Source organism: Gymnodraco acuticeps, unplaced genomic scaffold (genome assembly GCF_902827175.1).
Source record: "Gymnodraco acuticeps unplaced genomic scaffold, fGymAcu1.1, whole genome shotgun sequence".
Lineage (NCBI taxonomy): Eukaryota > Metazoa > Chordata > Actinopteri > Perciformes > Bathydraconidae > Gymnodraco > Gymnodraco acuticeps.
This window is the reverse complement of record NW_022990558.1, coordinates 2707775-2734538: the sequence shown is the minus strand read 5'-3', so window position 1 is coordinate 2734538 and position 26764 is coordinate 2707775. Positions and strand designations below refer to the sequence as shown.

Below are 26764 nucleotides of genomic sequence, written 5' to 3'. Positions count from 1 at the left end.
TGATACGAAGTCCATATATTCAGTCCGTTGTATGATGGTTTATCACTTCTTGAGTAGTTAATAAAATATAAAATAATGGATAAATATATGGATAAAAAGTAGAAAGGATCTCAAACTGTGTGTCTCTTTCTCTCAGTTTGGCATGGAGCTCCTTCACAGCCTGCATGGCGTCCTCCGTCACCACCATCAACCGCTACACCAAAACCATCCTGGAGTTCAAGCACAAGCGCAGGAACATCGAGAAGAACCTGAAGATCAAGCAGAAGCTGCTGGAGCTGGACTCCCCGGAGCAGGTGTGGGACATGTACATCAGCTCTGTGCCGAGCAACGCCGACGAGCTGCTGGATCTGTCGCCCAACGTCCGCAAACTCTCCAACACCTCCCTCTTCCTGGACCTCAACGACCTGCCCGACTCGCAGCACGAGGAGTACTGCTGAGGAGAGCGAGTGGCAGCTGATACATCAGCAGGTCATTGGCTGCTCAGTGTGGAACAATAATATAATTACCGTAAACAGCATGAGACCGATGTGCTTGGTTACCCACAAAGATCCAATCGTCAAACGGATAAGAGACGCTGTAAAGTTATCGAGGGCTTGTTAGCAAACGGTTTCAAAATCTAGCACCTTTCATTTGGAGTTCTGTTTCTGGCCAAATGTAAAAAAAAACTCAAACATCTAATCTAATTAATAATGATTACAGTGTCTTAAGCTTCCTATATGTCTACCTATGTTCACTAAGCATTTTAGTACATTTGTGTTACAATTTGAACTTTACATTTTGTTGGAAATAAGACATGGAAAATATTCTCCAAGCTCAAATGTAGTAAATAAAATGGCCTCCAATATTATATGGTCATTAGTGGACACCAAAATAATAGGGTATAAAAAGACATGGTTAACCATCAACACGGTGTCCTCAACCTTTTTTATGGACCACAGGTTTTATGTTAAAAGATACAATTGGATATAATTTTAGGTAGCTAGCTTAAAACAGTAATAGGAATGCAACATGCACAGATAGCAGTTTTATTTTGTTGACAATGTACTAATAACTTACCGTAGTTTCAAATCTAAATCCTGACGGGAGTGAGGAGGAGGTAATTGGCATACCGGATCAGCAAAAATACCCAAGAAAGTATTATCATATAATTGTTATTAAGCCAAACCCTTGTTTTTACCAGCAAATATTTTGTGGCACGGTTCCACCCATCTGCAGAGAGTTAAGGGTTGAATGATTAGGGTTTCTACTTTCTTTCCTAGCATGTCTTTTTTGTAACATTAACATCAAATCAGACCTTTTTGTTATGATCAAATTATCTGCCCACTGATATTTTGAAACCAAACCAGGCAAACATTTTCTCAGTGTGGGTAAAGACCTGTTGGGAGCTTAACTTTCCAAAGAATACAGACATAATGGAGAGGATTTTCCCAGCAGCCTGTAACCTTCTCCATCCCTCACAGTTACCAGAAGCTCTTCTGTTCCTGCAGTTGCAAAGCACTCCAACAGATTCCCCACTAAATCCAATCTAAATTGCAGGATAAAGGTACAGCAGCGGTCTCGGTTGTTTACAGAAACTATGCTAATGTCTCAGAATGGAGTTGGTGATGACGTATGGATGTTACGTGTAGCACCTGTAAGGAGCAGTGTTGAACCGGACACCGTATAATCGGCTTTATGATTGCGTTAGTGTGTGTAAACTAACTGTATACCTCTTCCCAAGCAATATGAAGGGTCACTGCTTAAACCCTGTGAGTTAGAAGGAGGGTGAAGCTCAGGAGATATAAACTGAGATAACGCTCTATGGTGATGACTAGCCGCAACAACGGTCCTTCAGCTCTTCCATTCTAAACAAGCACACTCTTAAGACTCTCAAGCCTCTCGGTTAGCTGTCCTTTGGATTTTATTCATTGAGGAAGAAGTGTGTCCATTCCTCTCTGTGGCTCACTCAGCTAAAGATACACATTGTTTAATAAGGAGCTCCTCACATTGATTCTAATAAGGAATAATGATGCACTGCCTCCAACACGAAATATGAACCAAATAGCATTCAGTAGCTTAAAACACCTCATCAGGTGTTCATCCCTAGATCACACTGGTACTTGTCTTGCCATGGAAGGAATGAACAGAAGGTGGACCTGAGGACTGTAGCTCCACCCACATGAATATATAGCTGAGTGTAAAGTGTTACATGGGTGGGGGGTGCCTACAGGCCATGCTGAGTGCCTTTACCTACAGCAGCGTGCTTCTGATCCAACAGCATGTCACCGTTTGAAAAGGCGATGCTGTTCCTCCGACTAATAACTGCTTGAGAGGAAACATGTAGCTGTCTGTGCAAACTGCCAAAACTCATCAGCGAGAGCCCACTCTTTTAAACCTCTTTACATGAAGGGGAACTTTTCTTATGTATATTTACACAAATAGTATTCATGAACAACCAGACCTGGAATTTTGCAATTTACTGTATTTTAAGTGCATTTGAAAATGTATATTATGTTTATTTATATGTTCAACTCAAAGTGAAATGTATTGTAGACAGCTTAAAGATGTATTCTGATTCAGTTTATATTTGATCCTTTGTTGCAATATATGCTGTCGCATGGATTGTTGTCTTTTTGTGTATGTCAGATTTGTTTACGGTGACACTTTTTGTGTAGTGTTTCTTTAGTCCATTTTTGTTTTTTTGCAACCTAATATTAATATGAATACATTTATATGAAAATATATTATTTAAAGGTGAAGGAGGAGAGAATATCATAATAAAGAAGCAGCTTGTTTTGAATGTTTTCTTCTAAACATGTCCTTGCATTCCCTCTGCTGTCCACCAGATGGCGGTGTTCTCTAACTCGAGACATTACAATAACTATTTTTGTCTTTAAGAAGGCAGACTTACATTTTTCCTATGAAAATACATCTTTCTTGTTTTTATCTTAATATATGTATACACACAGGACTGCAAATACCAGAATGTGTTTTGTTACAGATTTAACTATTTCATTGTAATTTACCTCTTTTATGTTAGAATCAGCCAAACAAATCAACAGTACAACTCTTAACTAAATACATTTCCTTGGTAATATAACAGGACCCACTTTGTTGCATCTTTTCAACAAGGCACTTTGTAGCAGTTGTGTAGAGTAGTAGAACATCTACTGAAGTACTGTACTTAAATATAATCTTTGGGTATTGTTAGGTCATTGAAATATCTACATTTTATACTATTTGAACCCCACTACATTTTGGAAGCCAACATTGTAATTTGTACTCCACTACAGTTATTGGACAGCTTTAGTTACTTTACAGATTCAGATTATTAGCTAATACAAAATATAAATCAACTAATAAACACACTTTTACATATATTTAAGATAGCAGCTGTGATGGAACTCATTAATGCATCAATAATCATGATTCAGTCAATTCAAATATATGATTCTGAAATGGACCATTACGCTTAATAAGTACTTATACGTTTGGTACTTTAGGTATTTCTCTGTGCCACTACTTTGTTCTTTTCGTTAAGATTTTGTAATGCAGGACGCAGTATTTTTACAATCTGAGTACTTCTTCCACCACCCGTTTGTAGGTCATTATCTATAAATCAAGCAGTTCTACATTCGCAAAGCAAATACACTATAATATTGTTTGTATTTAGCATTAACCATACCCCACTCATTAAAGCTCAATGAAACCTTATAACAACAGCATTTGATGGCAAACAATAAGAAAAATGGGAAATGTAAAAAAATCAACACAATGAATAAATTGTAGATCCTTTTTTGCTTGAAAATAATTTAATCAGTATGCTTTCAAACTAGTGCAAATACATGCAAACTGAAAACAGACAACCCTGTAGGCTTCTCACAGTCACACAGTGAGAAGATACAGGAGGACCTCGTGGTTGGACCTGCTCTTGTTGTGGTTGTTCTCCAGTGGTCCCTTTATTACACTCAAGGTACAGTGTGGGGGGTTTGCAGTTGGATGCTACTCTAAGTCTAGCACATAAAAGTGCCAATAGGCGAGGAAGCAAGTGATCTACACCCGCTCCCTGCATCCATCTATCACATTCATTATTCAGGAATACAAAACCACTCAGTCACAGCTCCTATGAAGACTCTCTCTCACCCCTCTGCTGCTCGCTACATTAAAGATTCATCCCCCGTTTTAGGAAAAATGCTTGGAGTATTATACTTAAAGTGTATGCATTGACTGCCCTGTTTTTCTTAACAAACAAGACTGGAAACAAAGGAGAAAAAGAAAGTTGGAAATTCAGGAATGTGAAAATGCATCATTGTGCCACTACCAACTTGTTCATGCAGGGTTAAACTGCAAACCAGATACGCTAATACTACACTGCGTATTCCACTATTCAACTTTCTACAGGTGTAACCAGCAGCCATGTTTCATGACCAACTTTGCACAGACACGTCTTTTTAACCACCTGGGATAGAAATAAGTAGCCTAAAGCTGCATTGACATGAAACGCTATTTGTTCCCCACTCACCCTGAGGTTGGGCACAGAGCATTGCTGTGAAAATAAATTAAGTTAAGATTTGTTTCTATGGTGACAACCCCTGCTAGCTTGCGTCGCTTCATTCAGCTGTAATCTGATTGGTTGCGCGTCGAAAGGTCAGCAGTAACGGGGTCAAAGTCGAAATAATCAGAATTTTGAGCGCAGTTAGATTGGTGCGCAACACCAAAAGTAGCTCTTCCGCCTGGTCAGGCAACACCGCTCTCTTCATAGAAACACAACTGCAACGTCAACGAAGAGACGGTTTATCATGTATCAATGCTGCTCAACAAACCAAAAAGTTGCGAAGGAAAAACTTTGTTCAATTCCACAAAAGAACATCTGAACATCTATCATAGACAAATGACTGCTGTCTTTCAAACACTTGGACAAGATGATGGATTGATTGATTGATTGATAGAGGTGAGTACATTGACAAAGGGCTTTCATAGTAAAGTCCCTGAGAAGTCTCTGCTGGTCAAAGGGTTCAAGTGGTTTAGTTCTCTGAATCTTTTGCACTCCATCTGTTTCCGTAAATTGCTCAGGCTTCTAACCAAAGCCAACACACCTCTTGATTCCAAACCATCATGGGTCACTGCCATCCAAAGTCCTGACCGGCCATCTGATAGAAGCGCTGGTTGTGGGGCTTGTAGAACTCCCTAAGTCTCTGCAGCACCTCCCGGTCGATGGAGGCGTGCATCCTCCCTTTAGTCTTCCCCAGGCAGTGAGGTTTACTGCTGCCCTCCGGCTTCTTCAGGCAGGGGAAGCCTTTGGTTTTGTTAAAGTAGAAGTGCTTGTCTGTGACAATCCTCTGGAGACCCAGAAAGTCTTGGACCTTGCCCAGTTCCCCGGCCGGGTCAGAGATGAGCCTCTCCCCGCTGACCAGATGGATCTGGGTCCTGGGGAACCAGGCCAGCCAGCGCTCCAGGTGCTGGGCATACAGACCGATCCACAGCGGGCTCCACAGAGAGTCGATCTCACCTGGAGACAAGACAGAGACACCAAGGCTCTTTATTCAAAATCATAATTTCCCCCATCCTCTCAAACCCTTACTAAATGTTGTATTTAACTAATGAGCTTTTTGCCTACAGTAGTACAGGGTTAGGGTTTTGGCCTCGAAAAGCCGGATTTGCCAGATTACATATCCAGCTTTTCCCCTACTTCTTGGGGATTTTCCATACACTTCGCAAAAGGTAAAATTTAGGATCACGCCCCATTTTATTCCAATAAGGGCCAAAACAAACGAAGAAACACGAGTTATATATTTCAATTCAAAATGCTACCAGGTGGTGTTATTGGACCATGTTTTAAAATGTCCTTTAAATACCTTCAACTACAGCATTATTAATCCTTAAATTCAATAAAACCTTACAATTGCTCCTTACCCAAAGCTCCAATTGCTCGTTGAAAATCCTGATTTGTAGGTTTATGTGACACTAGCCCTAACCAGAAAATGCCATATTGGTGAGAAGGAATTCAGGCATGTTTTTACAAAATATGTTAGTTCACCTGAAATGGGCTGCACGATTTGCAAAAACAATTGTGTTTATTTTGGCTGATATTGCAATTGTGATTTTAGAGGGAATTATCACTTGTGAAACAATATTTACATTTACTTTTTTGCAGCTCTACAATACTTAATTCAGAATGATATTGTGAAGATATATTGCCTTTAAAATATCTTACAATTACCAGTACCGATTTGAATATTGCACTAGTCCATAGTTTCGTATTTAAATATTTGTATATTTAATATCAAATATTTATAACCCTACATTTTAGTTTAGGTTTGATAAGGTTTGATAATTTCAGACCTGAGATCATCTCTGGTCTCTGTGCTGGCAGACCTCCACAGCACTTGGCTGACATGGAGGCTGGTCAGCTTGATCCTCTTCACCTGGGCTTCAGCTCTGAAGCTGCTCCATCTGCTCTCACTTCCTGCAGCTCACATCTATTTCTCACTGCTGCTGCACTTTTATTGCCACACATCCAAGTCTGCTGGCATGGTTGATTTAGCTGATTTCAAGAAGTAATTGTTTGTTTGATTTAAAGGAAAATGTAATTGTATGTAGTGGCAGATAGATCATAGATTGCTAAATGTTGCCAAAAGGTTGTGGATTTCAATCAAATGAACACCCTGTCACTCACCTCTCCCTTTCCAAGACTGCGGTAACATAACAACACACAGCAAGTGCAAAATCATGGTATCGCCGTTGTGTCTTTCTGGACCTTTGCCTCTTTGAGCAGCCATCATTACCGTTATAACACTAATTTAAGAGCAACACCATTCAGACAAGTGTACAAACATAGTGATGCAAAACGACAGACTCTGTGGAAGAGGGCTGGCTCCCATGTAGGCCTAGATATGATGGTCTCACTCTAAGCCAGGGATGGGCAAATGGCGGCCCGCGGGCCGCATGCGGCCCCCACCTCCTCTTTGTGCGGCCCTCAGATTAATTTATAAACAACATAATTAATAAAAAAAATTATAAAAAATTAAATAAAATGTTTTTACTTGTAGTACTGATACCGTCCACTAGACTCCTAGTTACGTCGCGAGCTGCGTAGATGATTTCAAATACCGCGAAATAATCTGTGACGCATTTGTGTGTATTGTGTTTGTTTCCCGGGGAAACCCTCACAAGAAACACCGGCTGTTGTTATGCCTGCTGTGACGTTAAGTTGCCTCTTGTAATTATGCCTTTACAAGCTTAAAAGTTATTTTTATCATCTGAATTTGGCGAAACAAGTTTAATATTCTTAAAACCAAGACTTTGTTTATTTGAAATCAGATGAAAACAAACTGTCACGGACATGGCCGTATCCACCATTGAGGTCACCGAGGTCCGGACCTCGGTAATTTTTTTCGAGCTGTGTATAACTAAACTTGTGAAATAATTGCACTAAACGGGGTTCTTTGTAGTACTTCCATTTACTGACGATGGGGGCGCTGCATAAGTACGTAGCCTCGGTTAAAGCAAACAGAAGAAGACGACATGTATCAACACACCACCGCAGACCGGACTTGTACCGGAGCAGCGAAGGAGTGATCTGAGTCTAGCGGGCTGCTTGTGTTTCTGCTCATCAGGACATCATATGACCAGCAGATCCTGTGTGAATGCTCTACGTTAGTCAGTGGACGTCCGACAACATGCACACTAACTTATATTGCAGCTTTAGGCTATACTTTGGTTTAAATTGCGTGAATAAACTAGTTAGAGAGCTACAGTTAATTACATTCATCCAATGTCAGAAGGATGACTTTTTAACACACGTTGTAATGCTTTTCTTTCATTTCAATTTGAGTAAAACATTGGAGATATAACATTGTGTTGTTTTCTTTTTACACTGACTCAGATATAATGAAAAGACTACGTCAGTCGAAGCTCAGCTTTGGTAAGGAAGAGACAGGACAGGCAGAGAGAAAGAGAGAGAGAGAGAAAGTGATGGAAGTCAGGGAGGAACTGCAGGTACAGTCACACAAAAATAATGTAGGCTTAATAACCCCATCTATCCATCTATACATCTATCTATCTATACATCTATAACAATAGTCTTCATTTACAATATAGACAATAGGCATAATTGTAAAACAACATACATCTATTGCAGTTATGATGTCATAATAACATACAATTGTATAAAACACAATTTGCTTACATCTTTGTTCTCTTTTGAGAATCAAACAAAACAGATTTTTTTAAAAAGAATGCAAACAAACAAGTGAAATGAACTAAATGTCTGAATTGCTTTTAATTCACTGGCAGGAGCGACAAGTGAGGAGGAGCAACAAGTGAACAACGAGGGAGAGATTGAACAAAGAGAAAGAGTAGAGGACAGATAGAGTAATGAACAGGAAGAAGACAGAGAGACTAAAGAAGATGGAAGAGAGGGGGCAGGTTATGGAAAGGAGAGAGACATGGAAAATGAATGTTGACAATGTTTTGTGATCATTTTAGCCTCTTCTGCGTGTCCAGATCATTAATAGTAATCAACTGATTCTTATGCATTACACTTTCAAAAATAATTGATGCTGACATTGTCAGCCCACTGACATGGTTTGAAATCAATATATTATCCAATGTGTGACCCTCCACAGGACTTAAAAAGCACCTAAGTAGATCATGAAAATCCCCAAAATCACGGGGGGTATCCCCCGAACCCCCCTAACATATTTGGACCTCGGTATTTAGGAAATCCTGGATACGGCCCTGGTCACGGACCCTGCCGTGTTATCTATGATTACTACGCTTTTCATTCATAATTTCAGCGGGAGGGAGGGGGAGTGGTGCTGAGGAACAGCAGAGTGCGGGCTGACATCTGTCTGTGTTGACATTCCCCTTATTGTGGAATAAGGGGAATGCAGAGACTGGCTACAAGTGTTTTAGGTTCAAGTTAGACAACTAATGTCTGGGTTAGTGTTCATGACTTAATGTGTATGTCATCTAATGGTTAATCTCAATACACACACATTTTCTGTGCTTTCCAATAGTTTAAAATAGTTTTATTCCACTGTTTAATAACCTGTTCAATACAAACATGCCACTTGTAAAAATGAAATAACATTTCTGTGAACTGATATTTGTTTAGTGAGCTTATTAGAGGATGTTCCCATTTTTGGGGGATGTTCCCTTTGATTGTAAAATGTCAATGAAGATGTCAGACTTAGTATATTTGTTAATAATTACATACAACACATGGAATTTTTGTGTGTGTGTGTTCCAAGTGAATCTGCGGCCCCCTGGAGGCCAGTACATCAATGATGTGGCCCCCACCACCATCAAAGTTGCCCATCCCTGCTCTAAGCTAATGTACAGGTGTTTTTGTTTCAGCTGATTAAAAAATTGTCTTTAAAATTATATTCTATTTCTGCTAATAGATTCCTCCACACTGGACCTCGTGTGTTCTAAATATAACCTTGTATGCACTCGCTTCTTGTCACATTCCCTGAGTCTGTTTTGTTAAACGCCTGTTGTCTAATGAAGCTGAGTTGTCTCATGCTTCTTTTCTTTAAACCTGCACTTGGGATTGTTTGCCGGTCAGTGTTATGTATTTGATGTTCTTGCCCACATTAAGTAATTGCAGAAGAGCATTGTAGAGACTAAGAGGGAACAAACGGAGTGATACATCTAAAAAGCTCAAGGGTCAATAGCCAGGAAGACCCCATGTTTGTCTGTTTGATGTGATGTCATACGAAGTTCATGCTCCAAACAGTGGGATCAATACCGTTAGTGCGGTTCTTGAAGGCCAGGCTCTCGAAGGGGGGGATGTCGGGGGTCTTGGAGATGATCTGTGTGTAGTCAGATATGGCTCTGGTCACGGGGTCACGGACAACCACGATCAGCTTCACATCCTTCGACATGGCATGGACTCGTGCTGGCGTTTCCACGGTGACGAAGTAACGAGGCGTTTTCTCCATCACAATCTGACCGTCCAGGGCCTTGGGCATCATACTTCTGAAAACACAGAAAGGAAATATTGTAAAGAGAAACTGCTAGCAAAATATGAATTAGTAAGACAGAAGATGGTATTGATCTGGTTAAGATTGAAACAAATGAATGATTTGAGGTAAAATTAGATGGAAGATGTGCTTTTATTGGTGTACCTATGGTTAGCATTATGTTGAGTTGTTGTACTCACAGGTAGCTTTGTTTGCCTACCGTCTCTTTTTGTTGTAAATCCTTATCTCTATTTTGAACATGCTTATTTTATTAGAGTCCTCCTTGTGTTTGTTCTTTAGTTTAACCTGCGCCCTTTTGGCCTCTTTTGTTTGTGCCCGGCCGTTTTGCCTGCCTTTTGTTTAACTTGTTGTACAAATAAACCCTTGTAACTTTACCAATTCCATTCTGGTGTATGTTGCATTCCTCTTACCCTAGACGGGACGTAACCATTTCAAAGCCCATACTTCTTTACTTTTACTTGAGTAAAGAAGTTTAGTCAGTACTTCTACTTTTAGTATTTTTAAACACGAGTATCTGTACTTCTACTTGAGAAAAGGATGTGTGTACTTTTGCCATCTCTGTAATTCACCATAGCTTAACTACATTCATGACGTTGACAGCTGTGTACACTCTAACATCAGTTAATTATCTAAAACACCAACAGTTTCCAAGCCTTTTGAGGAGCGGGATGAACGTGCATGTTTTGAGTTGGTTAAACTTGCTAATGTGGTTTGCCTGAATGTGAAAAAATGTATATCCATGTGTAATGTGTTCGAAAGAGGACTGGAGGTCTATTCCATGGTGCTCTGTTGCCTTAGATTTGTGGGCGGGGCATGACCGTGACGTCAACATACACATTTTAAAAAGTTTTGCAAAACCAATTTATCATAAAGTTTAATAAAAGCAACTTTTATTTCCAAAAATGATAGTAAACAAAAACTTTTGCAGTTTTTACTTCAGTGCAACCCAACGCACATTTAGAGCAAAATATACATTTGAAAATTAAGTTTAGTTTGACAAGGCAAGGCAAGTTTATTTACATAGCACAATGTATCCCAAGACAGTTCAGTGCTCTAGTGCTGTACCAAAAATATAGAAACATTTGAATGTAGTGCAACATAATCATCAATGAAATACTTTTTACAATTAGTAATACTGTTTAAAAAGTGGAATAGTTTTGGAAAACAAAGTCTCCCAACATCTGATTTCTTACCAACAGTTAGCTGAGAAGATGGTTAGCCCATCTAACGTAAATAATGGATGAATCGAGTAATGGGAAAACAAAATGAAGGCATCTGTTTCTCCTTTCTTTCAAGAAATTATGCTAAACCAATTATGCTAACCATTACCTTGTTGTCATCCATGTTTAGTCTGATGGACAGTTATGTGATTCTTTTCTTGCCTCACCAAGAAAGTGAATAAGTATCATTTATAAATTGTAAAACTGACACTTTATAACTGATTTAGATGGAAAGAAGTTCAAAAAGTTAAGATGCATAGCGCATACATATGTTACTCTAAGTGGGGTTATTCTCTATGATGCCTCTAAAGTGCTTTCGGAGATCACACTCCATAATACAACCCCACATTCGTCACTTTGACAGACATCACACTCTTTCAGACAGAGTGACTGTGATCTCCAGTGATCCCCACACACACACACACACACACACACACACACACACACACACACACACACACACACACCACACACACACACACACACACACACACACACACACACACACACACACCACACACACACACACACGCAGGTGACAGCCGTGCTACACAAACACACACAGGAGTCTTCCCTTAACTACGCCCCGCTCACCTCTCTCCACCCAGAAGCCCAGCAGATGGGACTCATTTAGAGATAAACGACTCCAGAGGGTCCACAGGAGCGGCTGGGGACTCTGGACATCTGCTAACACACCTGACTGACTGACCGAACACACACTCAGCCTCCGCGGTACGCTTTCAAACTGCTCTGTATCAGCATTTAGACCTCTTTAAATGGAGCTCAAAGGCTTACAGCAGTGCATGTTTTATCTCTTCAATTACAGATAGTGCATGGTTTTTTAATGCATGCAGTGTCAGTGTCTGTTGTGGACCTTTAGACTTTCAACTAATATGGATTTATAAATAGAATATTTAAACTCCAAAAACCTCCAATGACAAAAATCCTTTTTTTTTTACAAGAATTTGTTCTTGAATCAATGTTTTTTTTAAATAAACCAATATAAAATGTTGAAACTAACATAACCCAAAGTCAGAATATGCATAATAAATGTCCATAATATTGCATTTGTCAAACAACACTTTAAAAAAACATGTATTGATTTGATGTTGTTTTTTTTATGTATTTGTTCCCCTACAGTATGTGCTTGCAATGGAATGATATGTAAGCAAAGGATTCATCTAAAAATGATCATTAAGTCCCTAAGTCATCTGTGTTTTTTCCGGGCAGCTAAAGAACTGTTTTAATGAAAGCAATGAGACTCAACCAAAATAGTTAAGTTGTGGATCAGAAAACAAAATGCTGAAAGGCACTAAAATACTATAATATATATTACACTGCAAAACGGCTGAGGCAGGAGGTGGTTATCTGTGGGTTTATCATTTTTGATGCTCTTCAGTTCCATAAGTTGACTGTTTCTACGACCGTCTTGAATAAGAAATATGTTGGTTATCTCTCTCCTAATAATACACAAGCAATGAGGTACCCTTGTTTTTTAAGGTATTCTCAAATGTTTGGGGTGTATCACAAACTAAAACAGCAAATCAAAATGTTTCCCATGGAGTTGTAAATGAGACATTATTAAAAGAAAAAACAACGGACAAAAAGAGAGCAGAGGGGACACAGGGAGGACAGGATGCTCTGACTGTCCTCTGGTATCCACTCAGGTTTCAAATGCTGCTGCAACACGACCTCCTGTCAATACATCCACCCCTCCACGCAGCCCCACTTTAATGAATCTGACACACACACACACCTACACACACACGCACACACACACACACCTACACACACACGCACACACACACACCTACACACACACACACGCGCACACACACACACACACACACACACACACACACATACAGTGATTTGAGTAGATCTGATCGGTTTGAGGCAGCGCTTACTGCCACTTAGTCTGAAGTCTTCCCTTTAAACTCCAATAAACTGAGCGGGAGGAGCCGCACAGTCTGCCACACACACACACACACACACACACACACACACACACACACACACACACACACACACACAAATGTCATTAGGCAGGCATTTGCTATCATGCTTCTTGTATCCCAATGGACACACCTCTCAAAAACATATTTATAAATAGAACACTTAAAAATATATAAATTATACAAACAAACACTCTGAAGACATTAATAAAAGGTGGGTGTGGTGGATTTGTACCAGACCCTTTAAAAGCTGTGTGTCACAGAGTGTTTTAAATGAAAGAGGGGGGGGATGAAGGAATGATGGGAGGAGATACAAGCGCGCCTCCATTAGCAATCTGTCTCAGCCTCAGAGCCAAGAGCCCCATGCCATTACCTGAACACAGAGAGCTAATTACTGCCCCTAAGAGCACCCTCCAAATAAAACATATTTTATAAATATGCTTTATTATGAGCTCTGCAAAGACAGACTAATTGACAGACAATGTTTTTGTATCTAAAGGCAAGGCAAGGCAAGGCAAGGCAAGGCAAGGCAAGGCAAGTTTATTTATATAGCACTTTTCAACACAAGGCAATTCAAAGTGCTTTACAAAAAATGAAAGAGATTAAGAAAATGGCATTTAAAATCAGTCATTAAAAGATATGTCTTCATCCTACTTAGGCAAAGAAAATGTTGTGATACTGGGACTACTTTCACTTTCCCTTCCCTGCAGAGTTAAATAGGTTTCTGTGCATAATGGCCTAAAATCCCTGTATTCCCTCCAGACACCAAGGGTCCGTTACAGTTTGTTTTCATCTGGTTTCAAATAAACAAAGTCTTGGCTTTCAGAATATTAAACTTGTTTCGGCAAATTCAGATGATAAATACAGCTTTGAAGCTTCGGCATAATTACAAGCGGAGAACGGAGTAACTTGACGTCACAGCAGGCATAACAACAGCCCGTGTTTCTCGTGAGGGTTTTCCCCGGGAAACAAACACAATACACACAAACACAAAAATACACAAACACACACACGTATACATACACACTCGCGAGCTTCCCCCAGACCAGTAATCCAAACCAAAATATCTTCCCTCCGTAGGCCTACCACTTTGATCATTTATCAGCCGCTAATAATCAATCAGATCGATGGATTCCAGAGAAGAGGAAACTTTGAAGGCCTTTTTCTCAAAATGATGACTCGGTGACAGTCATTATATAATGTGACATATTTTGCTTAATATTTGGAGTACAAAAACAATCCTGATATCATTAGAAAGCTAGGAATCTGCTCTTTCCAACAGTGTATACAACTCAAAATGTGTCTTTGGGTCAATGCGACTGAATTCGATAGAACACGTCACATATGTCCTAAATAACAGTGTAAAAGGGTTAGATTTGAAGAGTGTAATATGTATGTGTTAATCGTGCAGTAGGGCTGATTGTTTTTGGTTTGATGGGTCATTGGCAATTTAAATGTGAATCTAAATTTGTTAAAAAATAGAATAATTGACCTGAGTACCTGAGAACCTTTTATTTCTATCAATGTTGTGGTTCAATTCAGACTGGAGAGCTGGCATCTGATTGTCCAGTGTGGCTTCTGGCAAACCAACCACTCATATGTTGCTGTCATTGTGTTTAATAACTCTTTCAAATTGAACATTAATCAAAATCCTGGCACTTTACTCTGCACTGTGTTGTAATGACACGAGTAGCCATATGTTGGCTCCATTTAGTCTCTAGAGCAGTGGTTCCCAAACGGTGTGCCGTGAGTCAAGTCCGGGTGTGCCGTGGGATTTTGTGACAACCATACGTTATTATTGCAATATACAACTACACACAAATAATAATTTTTTTATTTACTATAATATCAGTACTTTGTAGGTTTATATGTACGTAATCTGCGCGACTTGCGCGTCCACATCTCCACGTGCAGTGCTGCATAAACATGGCTGAGTCAGCGATAACTTTCGATGCCCATTATTTTGAGTTCGTCCGAAGAATAGACAGGAATGTGACGGTGAGGTGCAAACTGTGTCCAGGCCAGAAGCTGTTATCCACTGCTGGAAACACCATGTCAAACCTCAACACACACCTGCAAAGAACACATGCTAAGGTGAAGCTACCGCACAGCTATTTGTTGTTTGTTTATATCACGTCGTCTGTTCTTCTTCTCTGTCTTCCGGTTGTTGCCTGTTTTGAATGACAAATACACACTACCGCCGCCTGCTGGTAAGGAAAGTTATTGCCACTCAGGCATGCGCAAGTTCGTACGTGCTCGGCGAGTAAAGTAACGAGTTACTTTATGTAGATAGTAACGAAGTATTGTAATATATTACTTTTTTTTTAAGTAATATGTAATATATTAAAACAAAATAGTAACGACCCCATCTCTGGAGTTGGCGTTCTCTACTCTGATTTACATGAAGAACAACAGGAGGTCACGGGACTCACGGCTCTCTGTTGAACAGGACTTGCGAGTGGCCCTCTCCTCAGTGCCACCAATGATACAAAAATTCTGCGCGCCCCGACAGGCACATGTATCTCACTCATTTGTAAATCGGCAAAAATATTTACAATAGCACATGTTTCAATGCTGATTGCTGAAATGTTAATGTTGTGACCTGTCTGGTTTAAATGAGTGTGTTGCTGCTTTGATGAAAACTAATTTGATAAAGTTTCAAATTAATTTCTGAAATATTTCGTTAATAAATATTTCATGAGTAATATAGTTGTCTTTGTCACATTTTATTTGGCATTAGTAAATAATTATGCACATTTACAGATATTTTACATGATATGAGTGATAACACGTGTTATAAGGGCTATTTTGCACAATAGGTGTGCCTTGAGATTTTTACTTGTCCTTTGGTGTGCCTTGGGCACAAAAAGTTTGGGAACCACTGCTCTAGAGCACTACAAATCAAACCAATTCAAAGTAACCAGTGCTGATTGTTGTAGGAGATGTTATGCTAACCACAGATTCTGAAATGAAATTGGACTTGATTGGTCAACCCCAATGTAATCTACCATTATGCTTGCTTTTCTCAAACAGCTAATATTACATTACATTACATGTCATTTGTTAGTCGCTTTTATCCAAAGCTTACTTACATTCAGTACTGTGTACAATCCCCACAGGAGCAAGTGTCTTGCCCAGGGACACAACGACATGCTGACTGCAGTGGGACTCGAACTTGCTATCCACTGATTCAAAGTACAGCAAACTATCCACTGAGCCACAGTATAATATATATTTATATATAATTATATAATAAAATATAATAAAATATAATTTTCCTTTTTATATACTCAATATTTTGGTTGTCCATTTGCTTGCCTGGGGGGCCAATTCTGGGAAGCATAACTCATAGGCCATGGATGCAAAGCCATCGTACCACACTAGTGACTATTGGTTGGCCTGTATGCCTGCACAGTGAGGGGAGGGTGGGACTGGGTGAGGGTGGGGGGTTGCATACTCCCAATCACTAGAGCCCATCACTGGCAGGTGAATGGAACCGTCTGGTGACACCATGTGTTTTAGAAGAAATCCCCCGAAAAAAGGATAGCTCAATTAATTGGCAGTTTGAAAGCCCTGTTTTAGCATAACATCCTAACACTTCCTATTGAGTGTGAGATCAAACCTCCCCTATGATAAACACAGGGATTATCCAGCAGCTTATCATAAGCCCTTTACCTTTGGGACCCCCCTTTTTTGTCGTCCATTTCCCAATTTCCAGGCTTCTTCCCTAGTGAATAACCTTGGGCCAGACAGGGCAACTGGCCATTGATCCTGCAGGGGTTTAGGGTAACTGTGTACAGTGGGGATTGTAAGCATTGAGATGAGAGCGGTATAATGGGGCGTGTGAAGGTGTTGGTGTAAATGTATGGGGATGGAGTGAGAATGGTAATGCCGCGAGGGGCCTCAGCTGGGACAGAGAGTGGCAGGTGGGGACTGGGGGAGCCAGGACCCTCTGGAGTCCCATCAGTAGTATGCTGCTGTGATATGTGATGGGTTGTGTGTGTGTGTGTGTGTGTGTGTGTGTGTGTGTGTGTGTGTGTGTGTGTGTGTGTGTGTGTGTGTGTGTGTGTGTGTGTGTGTGTGTGTGTGTGTGTGTGTGTGTGTGTGTGTGGTGTGTGTGTGTGTGTGTGTGTGTGTGTGTGTGTGTGTGCGTGCGTGCGGGCGTGCGTGCGTGCGTGCGTGTGTGTGTTCATCTCGGTTACAGCAGGAAGAGATTTTAGGGTGTGCTACATCAAATATATAAAATCTGGTGTCTTATCTTTGATGTTTGATCTGAGGAAGAAACAATAACCAATCAGAGCGGACTGCATTCATTATACACACCTGACTACCTTTGTGTGAGTCATATATTGGATTTGGGTGGGTTTTTGTGAGTCTCTATGCATGAGTGTGTTATTGTGTTTGATATTGGAGGACCGCACATCCATTTCCTCGTTTTGGGGGACCATTAAGGGGTCGGTCTATTGTGGCCGTGCCCTGTTCACTTCCAGGAGACATCCATCATAGTTGGGCCCCCGACCCCCCCTGACTCTGCTTCACAAACCCCAGGGGAGGGCCTTAATGAGGGCCAGATCACCCCACACGTCTGGGCCTTATGGTGATCACCTCCAGTACAGTACAGGAGAGGACGGACCACACCTGAACCTCACACACAACAAACAAAACTCATCCAAGAAAACAAATTTGTTCACAATTCACAATAATGTTATATAGTGTAAATGATTGAAAAAATTGCACCTCAAGCAGATGAATAAATCTGATTCATCATAAATCTCCCTATTTATGTTTGCTCTTAATTCCTACCTCATGAAAGCTGCTGAACGTCAAATGTTATGGCAGCCATTGTTCTGTGACTTGTATGGAAATTAAATCCATTGTCCAAAACACAAGTAGCACCATGTGCCGTGTCATGGCTGGACAAAGCCACCAATGTATGGGTACGAATCTAAAAGCGACCCTAATGAGTTCAACATGAATTGCAAATTAATTTGTCCCATCAGAACAGACGCTGAAAATATGGACTCTTTTGGCCCTTGAGTGTTACGTTTACAAATGAATTGTATCCAACTCAGGCCTCAAGGAGGGATCATGGAACTCATTTGGGATGTCTTTAGAAGAAAATACTATTTGATAGCATACAAAACACCCAAACTATAGATAAAGCTCAAGGCAGTACGGCAGTTTAATAAAATCCCGTCTGTGCCTTCATTAAAATACTTTTTATAATTGGTTCTAAAAGGAAAAGGAAAAGTTGGACCATTAGAACAACTTAAACAACACAGACAAGATACAAAATGTTAAGCCCCACCCCAACCCTAACCCTAATGAGCGGCGGCACCAATTTGAATTTAGAGCAACTTTATACTTCAAAACATCTTAAGGGAAATTGTGATCTTTCCACTATACTCCACTATATCTGACAGCTTTAGTTACTTTTCAAATTACAGTTTTCATTCCAGTGAAAACCAAGCATGCGTCCTCAAATTTGGTGAATTGTGAATGTGATAAACTGAATGATGAAGTGTTACTTTTTTGGGTTAGAAAATGGTCAAACTTCTCAAGTTAATTGGTAAATTTAAGAAGCCTCTAGAAAAAAAGACAGCTGGAAAATGCGTCATCACAAGGCCGAAAAACATCTTATTCCATAATGACTCACTGCACTTTACAACAAAAGCTTTCACCCATTTACAGGCTGCCAAACAAGGGAGGCATCTCAGTGAGCTTAATAATATACACATCATATAAAAGCTGTTTTTTTTGTTTGTTTTTTAATCTTGATTTGGCAGGGACAATGCACAGTGATGAACACTTAAAACATTAAAAATGTGTCAAGCGTAACAGTGCCAGATTTAGCTTTGAGCTAATTTCCATCCGCAGTCCCTCACATAAAACATTTTACAAACATAGCAAAAACAAAAAGTGCAAAAGAACAAGAGAGGCATATTCAATTATTTACCATATGGCAGTACAATATAGCAGCAACGACTTTAGCGTTACCATCATCAGCTGATTGTTGTTTAAGTTGGTCAAATTGGTGGTAATCGTATAGAAATCACAAGCTGCTTTTGTCTACTTCTGTGTACAAATCTAGAAAAATTAAAAGAGTTCCGCATCATTTCGACATATAGATAGCAGAGGCCAGTGATCGAACCGATTAGTCGACTACCGCTCAACCCCCTGAGCCACAGCCAACCCCAGACCTTAAGTAAGGATCTGAATCCTTTTTATACCACTGGATATGGCTAACCCCTGACAACATAACGTTTAAAGTCATTTCGTTTTTCCTAATAAATTGCCCACCTTTGTGATATAACCCGTCTATCTCCCATTCTTTGGAGTCATGACAAACGAGGGACAAGTCCGGGATTTGAACCCGGGATCTCTCACAACGAAAGCAGGAGGCTGAAATGAATCTCTTATGACCTTTAAAGATTTCAGACAGGACAACAAACAACAACTTCATTAAGATCTGAATAATTTCAAATTTAAACTTGACAAAGACAAAAGCTAATGTTTCTTTGACAAGCTTACAAATAATTACCTTTAGCATTAACACACGATAGTTGTAGTTACAGCCCAAAACATTCATGGTTATCCGCTTAAAGCTGCATTTGATTACTTTACTGTACAAATCTAATCATGTCGAGTTATGAACTTGGTTGAGGACTTGTTGAAAGACACAAATACAGGTCTTGACTGCTGTGTTTGAAAGTGTGCTACAGTATATGATACATGATATATATGATTTTTCGTCTCTTCTTGGAAACACTGGCAATGCAGCCTATCATGTTAAAGCTGTGCCAGTAACTCACAGTCAATAATTTATTGATGAATCTGGCTTTACTTTAAGAACAAAATACAAGCTGCCACACTGTCTGCAGGATAGAATAGTCTTGTGACAGAACCTGAAGACACAAACACACACGCTAACACACACGCAGCTCTGATGACAGTCCCTGGGGTTGAAGCAAAGGTCAGCGGAGATGTGTGAGGTTGCGGTAACACTGACTTCACGCTTAAACCTCCAACCATACCCCACTTATTCTATTTTATCCTCTCTTTTTTCACCAGGCACCTGTCATACCCTCTTTCAGAGAGAAAGAATCACGAGTGAAATGCGAATTTCCAGCTGAGCAATTTTAATGGATTTCTCCAGAGCTACAGAGTGAGAGTGTGTAACCTGACCCCTGTGTGCCTATGCAGAGGGATTATGCCAATGTAGAATAAAGCTTCCTGCTAATTGTAACAGAAGCCGCGCTGACCAACGCTAACCACTCTAATGCTGGAGTCAACCCAAGGTCAGAGCGAGGAGATAGAGCTATCGATCCCAGACAACACAGTGAGGAGGAAACTTCCAGTCCATCTCAGGCTCATCACAGCGCTCCTCCAGATTCAATCTCCGCTCCAAACGCCATTAGTGGATCTTTGTCAGGGGCTCAGATCTAAATGGCGCCGGTGAAGCCAAATGTTTTTAAGAGAGAGTGATTCTGAGGAACACACACAGAAATGTAATGTTTGCTGGTTACACTACAGTTGACCCTGCTTTTGCTGTGTGATATCAAAGTGCACTATTTTCTTAAAGGATAACTGGTTTATTACAGTCTTGGCCTTATTTTTAAATGTTTGGGATACAAATAATATGGAGATTGGATTTAAAAGTGAACTGCTAACATCTGGACTAAAAGGTAAACAGTTTAGCTACATTTATTTGGAAGAGAAAACAAAAGCAAACTGTACAATGATGACCACAACTGTCCACTGCAAACAGTTTTACAGTTTTTGCAAGTCCTGATTAGCTTCTAAAACCTCAAAATACTTATTACTTTTCTAACTTGTCTATTTATGTTAATCAGCTAAAAAGACATCAACGTTTGATTAATGTTTGCAACGCTTTTAAGTTAAGGGGAAATCATGGTAAAGTTAGTTTGCATTTTACTTTTTTGTATTCTTTCCGATATTTAACCTTGAGAGATTAAGTGCTTGATCAGAGCAAAAACCTTCAGCTGTAACATTTATGATAATAAGAAATAAACTAAATACAAAGTTGTAGCAAGCTAACCTTCATTAAAAAATAGATTTTTCATGGTAAGGTGAATATAAAATATAAAAACTTATTACAGAACGGTCCCCCAATGTCTTTAAGTGGGTCTGTCACAAATAAAAATACACATAATAATGAGGCCCTAGCATTTACCTTTTTTTATAACTCACAAAACAACATTGTGTAAAATTAACACACCCACACTGAATCTGCCTTCACTTGACCAACGTTAACACGTCTCAGTGCTGGCTGTTTTACTCAGAAGACAGCAGCCCTCAAAGTTCAAATTATCACAACTTTGACCATGATTGCCCTTAAGTGACCTTTCAAATCACAACCAATGAGATATCAGCTGTGTGAAGAAGAACAAGCAAGCAGGGGAGGTTAGAAAATAAACTCACTATATGTCATTGCAAGGCTCTACGCACTACCTCACATTGAGCTTGGACTCTTATCATGTGAAGGCAGACTTACAGAGCAATTAGTGGTCAGTGAGCAATAAACGCAATGCTAGCAGGTTAGCACAATAGCATTAGGGCTGGCTCAGCTACAGGGGTGTGTCCAGGGGGTGGCCTGAGGTAGCAAGACCCTTCAATTATCCTAAATTAGGATTTTCTATCTGACTAGTCATAGTTGAATGTGTGTGTGTGTGTGTGTGTGTGTGTGTGTGTGTGTGTGTGTGTGTGTGTGTGTGTGTGTGTGTGTGTGTGTGTGTGTGTGTGTGTGTGTGTGTGTGTGTGTGTGTGTGTGTGTGTGTGTGTGTGTGTGTGTGTGTGTGTGTGTGTGCGTGTGTGTGTGTATGTGTGTGTGTGTGTGTGTGTGCGTGTGCGTGTGAGCAATAACTTTGGTATAAACATTTGTATCATACAAACAACATTTTTCTTACTACTGTATAATAGAAAGAGGTTTTACTATAATAGACAAAGGTTTTAATAAGTTATCCCGTAAAATACAAAAAAATACGGTTATAATTTATGCACTCGTGTTAGTTTTAAAGTCATTTTCCACCTTTTTGTATTTATTTCTGTTTGAGCAACCAAAACAAAGACACATTTCCTTTGTCAGTGTGTGTACTCGGGGTGTGTGCTGTTTGTCATGAAGTGGTGTGAACACATCATTAACTGCAGCCTAAAGTGACCCGGAGTCAGAGGTCAATTGACAGAGCTGACAGTGATGGCAAGTGGCTCCACAGCGAGTCCCATCTGGCCGAGCAGAAGACGTGACAATCCCGTATCACAGTCACTTCACCTGGTGTGACACACAAACACACACACACACACACAGACAGACAAGCTGTGCATGCTGGCAGACAGGATAATCTACAGAGGCTTTTCTAGGACCTTCATATTTTGACTCTGCTTTGACATGGTGGTGGGTTTTTTATTATCTGTGTGCGTGGTCACATCAATGAAAAACACCATCCTGGGTGGAAGTGTATCCTTTGGCTCCATCTCTGTTATAGGTTAAATTGTTGCTGACATGCCAAAGAGGCTCACAGAGCTGTGCCAATGCCACCATTTAGCCTCAGAAATAAAGTGTAAGCTGGTTAACAGCACGCCACACAATCCAGATTTGGATGAATTTTTAATCGGGCATATTTGGAGCCATTTATGGGTCTATAGGTTAATGTAGTTTCACAATGCTAAATAGGATAAAGTCACACGAAACCCATATATGTGAGATCTGTGGTCTATTTCCTGTCTATAGTTTAGCAAATCATCCCCAAGCAAGTTTGAGTGACTTAAACACAGTCCAGATTTGGATGCCTTTTAATCTTCCATATTTGAAGCTGTTTGTGGGTCTATAGGTTCCTGCAGTTTCACTATGACCAAAAAGCACAACGAAGCCCAGATATCTGAAGTACTAGGTCCTTTTCCTTTTGTTTACTTCACCAAATATCCCGAAGCAGTTTGAGTGACTTGAACACGGTCCAGATTTGGACACATTTTTAATCCAGTATACTTGGAGCTGTTTGGGGTTCATGCAGTTTCACTAAATCCAATTAGATAAACCAAAACGAAGTCCGTATCTCAGATCCTTGGTCCGTTCCTTTTCCTTAATTTCCCCTTAATCATCCCCAAGCTGTTTGAGAGACTTGAAACCTGTACAAATGTGGATGTATTTTTTTATCTTGCATATTTGGAGGCGTCTTGAACATGTTCTCTTCAGTGGTTGAAGTTTTTTGTTAAATATCTGTTTATTGGAATCTTATCTTAATATTTGTCTTACTTAATGTTACAAATGGAGCTACTGGGATGCAAGAACAATGTCAGAACTTATATGACAACTAAGTATTAACTTATCGTATGCTTTCATACAGTTTCACTATGCCCAATTAGATAAAGCCAAACGAAGCCAATGCTATGCTGGAGTTTCATCTCCTTTCTTTTACCAAATTATCCTCATACAGTTTGAGTGACTCCAATCTGCTTCCTCAGAATCTCCCTCATGTGCTCTGAGAACTCACACGTTTTCAGGGAATAGGCTGAGAACAAAGCCACATGGCAACAGTAACATCTGGCTCCGGCTCCAGAGATGATTACTCTCTGCTCTGTGAGAACTCATCCTCCAAGGCCTCTCTCGCTCTCTTCCTACTGTACACAAACAGCAAGCACACGCATGCACACATGCACAGATTGCCAGCCAGATGGCAGTTTATTTGACTGTCATCTAAACCCTTTGTGGAATAGCCGTGTTATGGTATGCAAATAAGACAAATATTCATTTATTCGAGAGGAAGCTGGAGGTTTGTGGCTCACTGACTTAGATTTCAAAGGTTTAACACTTTGTTCTTGTGCAAAAATCCAGACTCAGTGATAATCAATTTAAATGACAAGGAGATTTAGTCACTCATTTTAAGTCTGTTCAACTTAATATCTGACTTAAGTATTTGTTTTATAAGAAACAAGCATTTCGGCATGGCCGGTTCTAGTGGGGAGCCAATGGTGGCCAGTGCCCCTGTAACAATGAACTTTGACCCCCCCTGTTGCCCCCCTCCAAAAGACGAATTTATAATGATAATACAATTGTAGGTAGCGTTGTGCTGTCACTAGCCAAAGTGAGCTGAAATGCATTTTGTTTATCTGTAATACAATTGTAACTACTGAAACAATTTATGTTAGAAAACTGTTTATTTGTCCGCTGACCAGGGTAGGATTTTCACCGGCGGCCATGACGGCCATGCTGTCATTGCCCCTCGGTCTGGCCGTGAAGCCCCGAAAATAATTGTAGGTCCTACGGCCACCATGGCCTGCGTGCCCCTGATACTGTTAAAATCTCGAAGTTGCTTTAAAAGCGTCAGAACAGTGATTTCTGAACTGCATTATGCTGCGTTCACAACGGACGCGATGCGAATATTCTCAATAGTTTCACCGCGGCTGTCAGCTGTGTTTACTCCTGTCATTCAAACAGGACGAGCTGGAGAGGGGGCGGGGCTTATATCCATGTAAATACTGTGGTGGAAACCAGCTAGCCTACGACAAAATTAACCTATTTTACCGTGATTTAATTGTAATACACGTTTCAAAATGATGCCAAAGTAACTAAATACTGATAACGGTTAGTAAAAACTATGCTTTGACAAGTGTGCAGACAAGACGGCAGGCGAAAATATTTTAAAATACGTGTTCTCTGAATGGAGCGATCTCCGTTCGATCAGATCAGGCTAAACTAACCTGTATCTGCTCCGTCCGTCCAAACTCACAACATCGTCCTAAAGACAGAATTAAAGCAGCGACTGTATTCACCATGACACAGACAGTCTGTGGTTTGTACATGTTTAACTTTTGTCTAGTTTTTGAACAGATATTAGGAGCTGTGAGGAGTTGATTAAAGAGACGCTCTCACACACACACACACACACACACACACACACACACACACACACACACACTTTTGCATTCCAAAGTATTGCTTGTTCATACAGTTGATTGTTGGAGCTTCACTGTGCACTGCTGAATGATGTATGTGCAGAGTTTGACCCTTCTGCTCTGAAATGGAATGTATTTGTTACATATTAATAGAATTTTTGATTTTTAGATTTGATTTTGGATTTGTGAATTGGAGAAGTAGTAAATGGAAAAAATACCAAACACTAATTATTCAAAGTAGAGTTTGAAGATTTCATTGTATATACGGACGCAACGGCCTATATGATGATATTATAATGTTTGACATTATTGATATTAAAAAAGTGATTTGTTTTCCATGTCATTCGTGTGTTTTTCTTATCAGAAAGTGAAGTTATTTATTCGTAAGCTCCAAATCCAAATGTTTCCCTCAATGGCCTCAATGACGAAAATCCAAGCCTGCATGCCGCTGACTGACTAAAAATGTTAAAATGCTGAACACTGTCTTTGTCTCTTTTTTCCCTCATTAAATGAGCCCCTCTCATAAAACAACTGGCCCCACCATGGTGTTTGGTCCAAGTTGCATTGGATAAAAGCGTCAGCCAAATGAAAATGTAATGTAATGCCCCCCAGTAGAATCGGTCTTGAACCGCCACTGCATTTCGGCCAGAATAATACTGATTGAAATGCTGTATAAATATGTCCTTGACTTAAAATAACCTTAAGTGGAATAGAATGTGGACACTTAATGGTAGATGTAATGACTTTGCTGAAAATGATTCCTTGCGTAATGTATGCGTACCTGTACCAGTCCAGTCCCCGTGCGTAATGCCGATCAAAGAAGTGCGGTTCCGACCCAAGAGCACGGATGTCCGGGTGGAGCCGCAGAAACTCCAGCAGAGCCCTCGTGCCCCCCTTTTTAACCCCTATGATCAGAGCCTGGGGTAACCTCCGAGTAGCTGTCCATTCCTTCCCCGAGCTGTTCGCCTCCAGCCCGGGGTGACCGCTGAACGCGTCCTCGCCAAGCGCGGTGGTGACCTCCCTCTCGACAGTGGTTCCGTTTCTCTCGTACTGCCATCCTGACACGAGGAACTCGCGCGTGGGTGTCTTGATGTCAGTGTTTTCTGACAGCTCCGACTCGCAGCAGCCGGTGAGGAGGTAAACCAGGGAGAAGCAGAGAATGCTCAGAGAGGACGCGATGGAGAGCCGATGGAAGAGCCTCCGCAGGTCCGAGTAGGGGTAATGGTGATGGTGATGGTGGTAGTGAAAAGCTGCCATCCCTCAGAGATCCATGGGAGATGAGGTGCCATTCTACCACAGGTTCAGCTCACATCTCTGCATACTCTAACGCTGCACGGAGCTAATTCTTGGAGTGCGCTCCGCTGCCCTCCTCCTCCTTCATGGTGCGCGTCATGTGGAGCGCATTGAACCCCCTAAACTTAACAGCCTGAGCAAATCCAAACTAGTTTTCCAAACACTCAACCTATCCAAACTCTAATGTCCAACCCGGGCTGTTGCGGGAGCTTTCTCTCTGTTTCAACTCCAAGGGATTACTGTGCGCCTCTCCACCACGGCTCATCTCACAGGGATTCGCGTCATGGGATCTCTCTCTCTCTCTCTCTCTCTCTCTCTCTCTCTCTCTCTCTCTCTCTCTCTCTCTCTCTCTCTCTCAGACTCTCTCTCTCTCTACTCTCTCTCTCTCTCTCTCTTCTCTCTCTCTCTCTCTCTCTCT

General features: G+C 40.6%; 2 protein-coding genes across 2 annotated transcripts in view; one reads left to right on the top strand and one right to left on the bottom strand.

Moving 5' to 3' along the window:
* The window catches only part of LOC117553586 (germ cell-specific gene 1-like protein), a 37779-nt gene extending 35020 nt beyond the window's left edge, over window positions 1-2759 (top strand). Inside the window, exon 5 of the mRNA XM_034227592.1 lies at window positions 137-2759. Within this exon, the coding sequence (XP_034083483.1) occupies window positions 137-437 (301 nt within the window). The 3' untranslated portion in view covers window positions 438-2759. The remainder of the gene's footprint in view (window positions 1-136) is intronic.
* A 1138-nt stretch (window positions 2760-3897) lies between these two features.
* Window positions 3898-26555, bottom strand: hs3st3l (heparan sulfate (glucosamine) 3-O-sulfotransferase 3-like). Its single transcript, XM_034227591.1, has 3 exons — window positions 25835-26555; window positions 9734-9963; window positions 3898-5488 (listed from the first exon to the last, which is right to left on the bottom strand). The coding sequence occupies exons 1-3, from the start codon at window positions 26308-26310 to the stop codon at window positions 5100-5102; spliced, it is 1095 nt and encodes a 364-aa protein (XP_034083482.1). The 5' UTR covers window positions 26311-26555; the 3' UTR covers window positions 3898-5099.
* Between the last annotated feature and the right edge of the window lie 209 nt (window positions 26556-26764).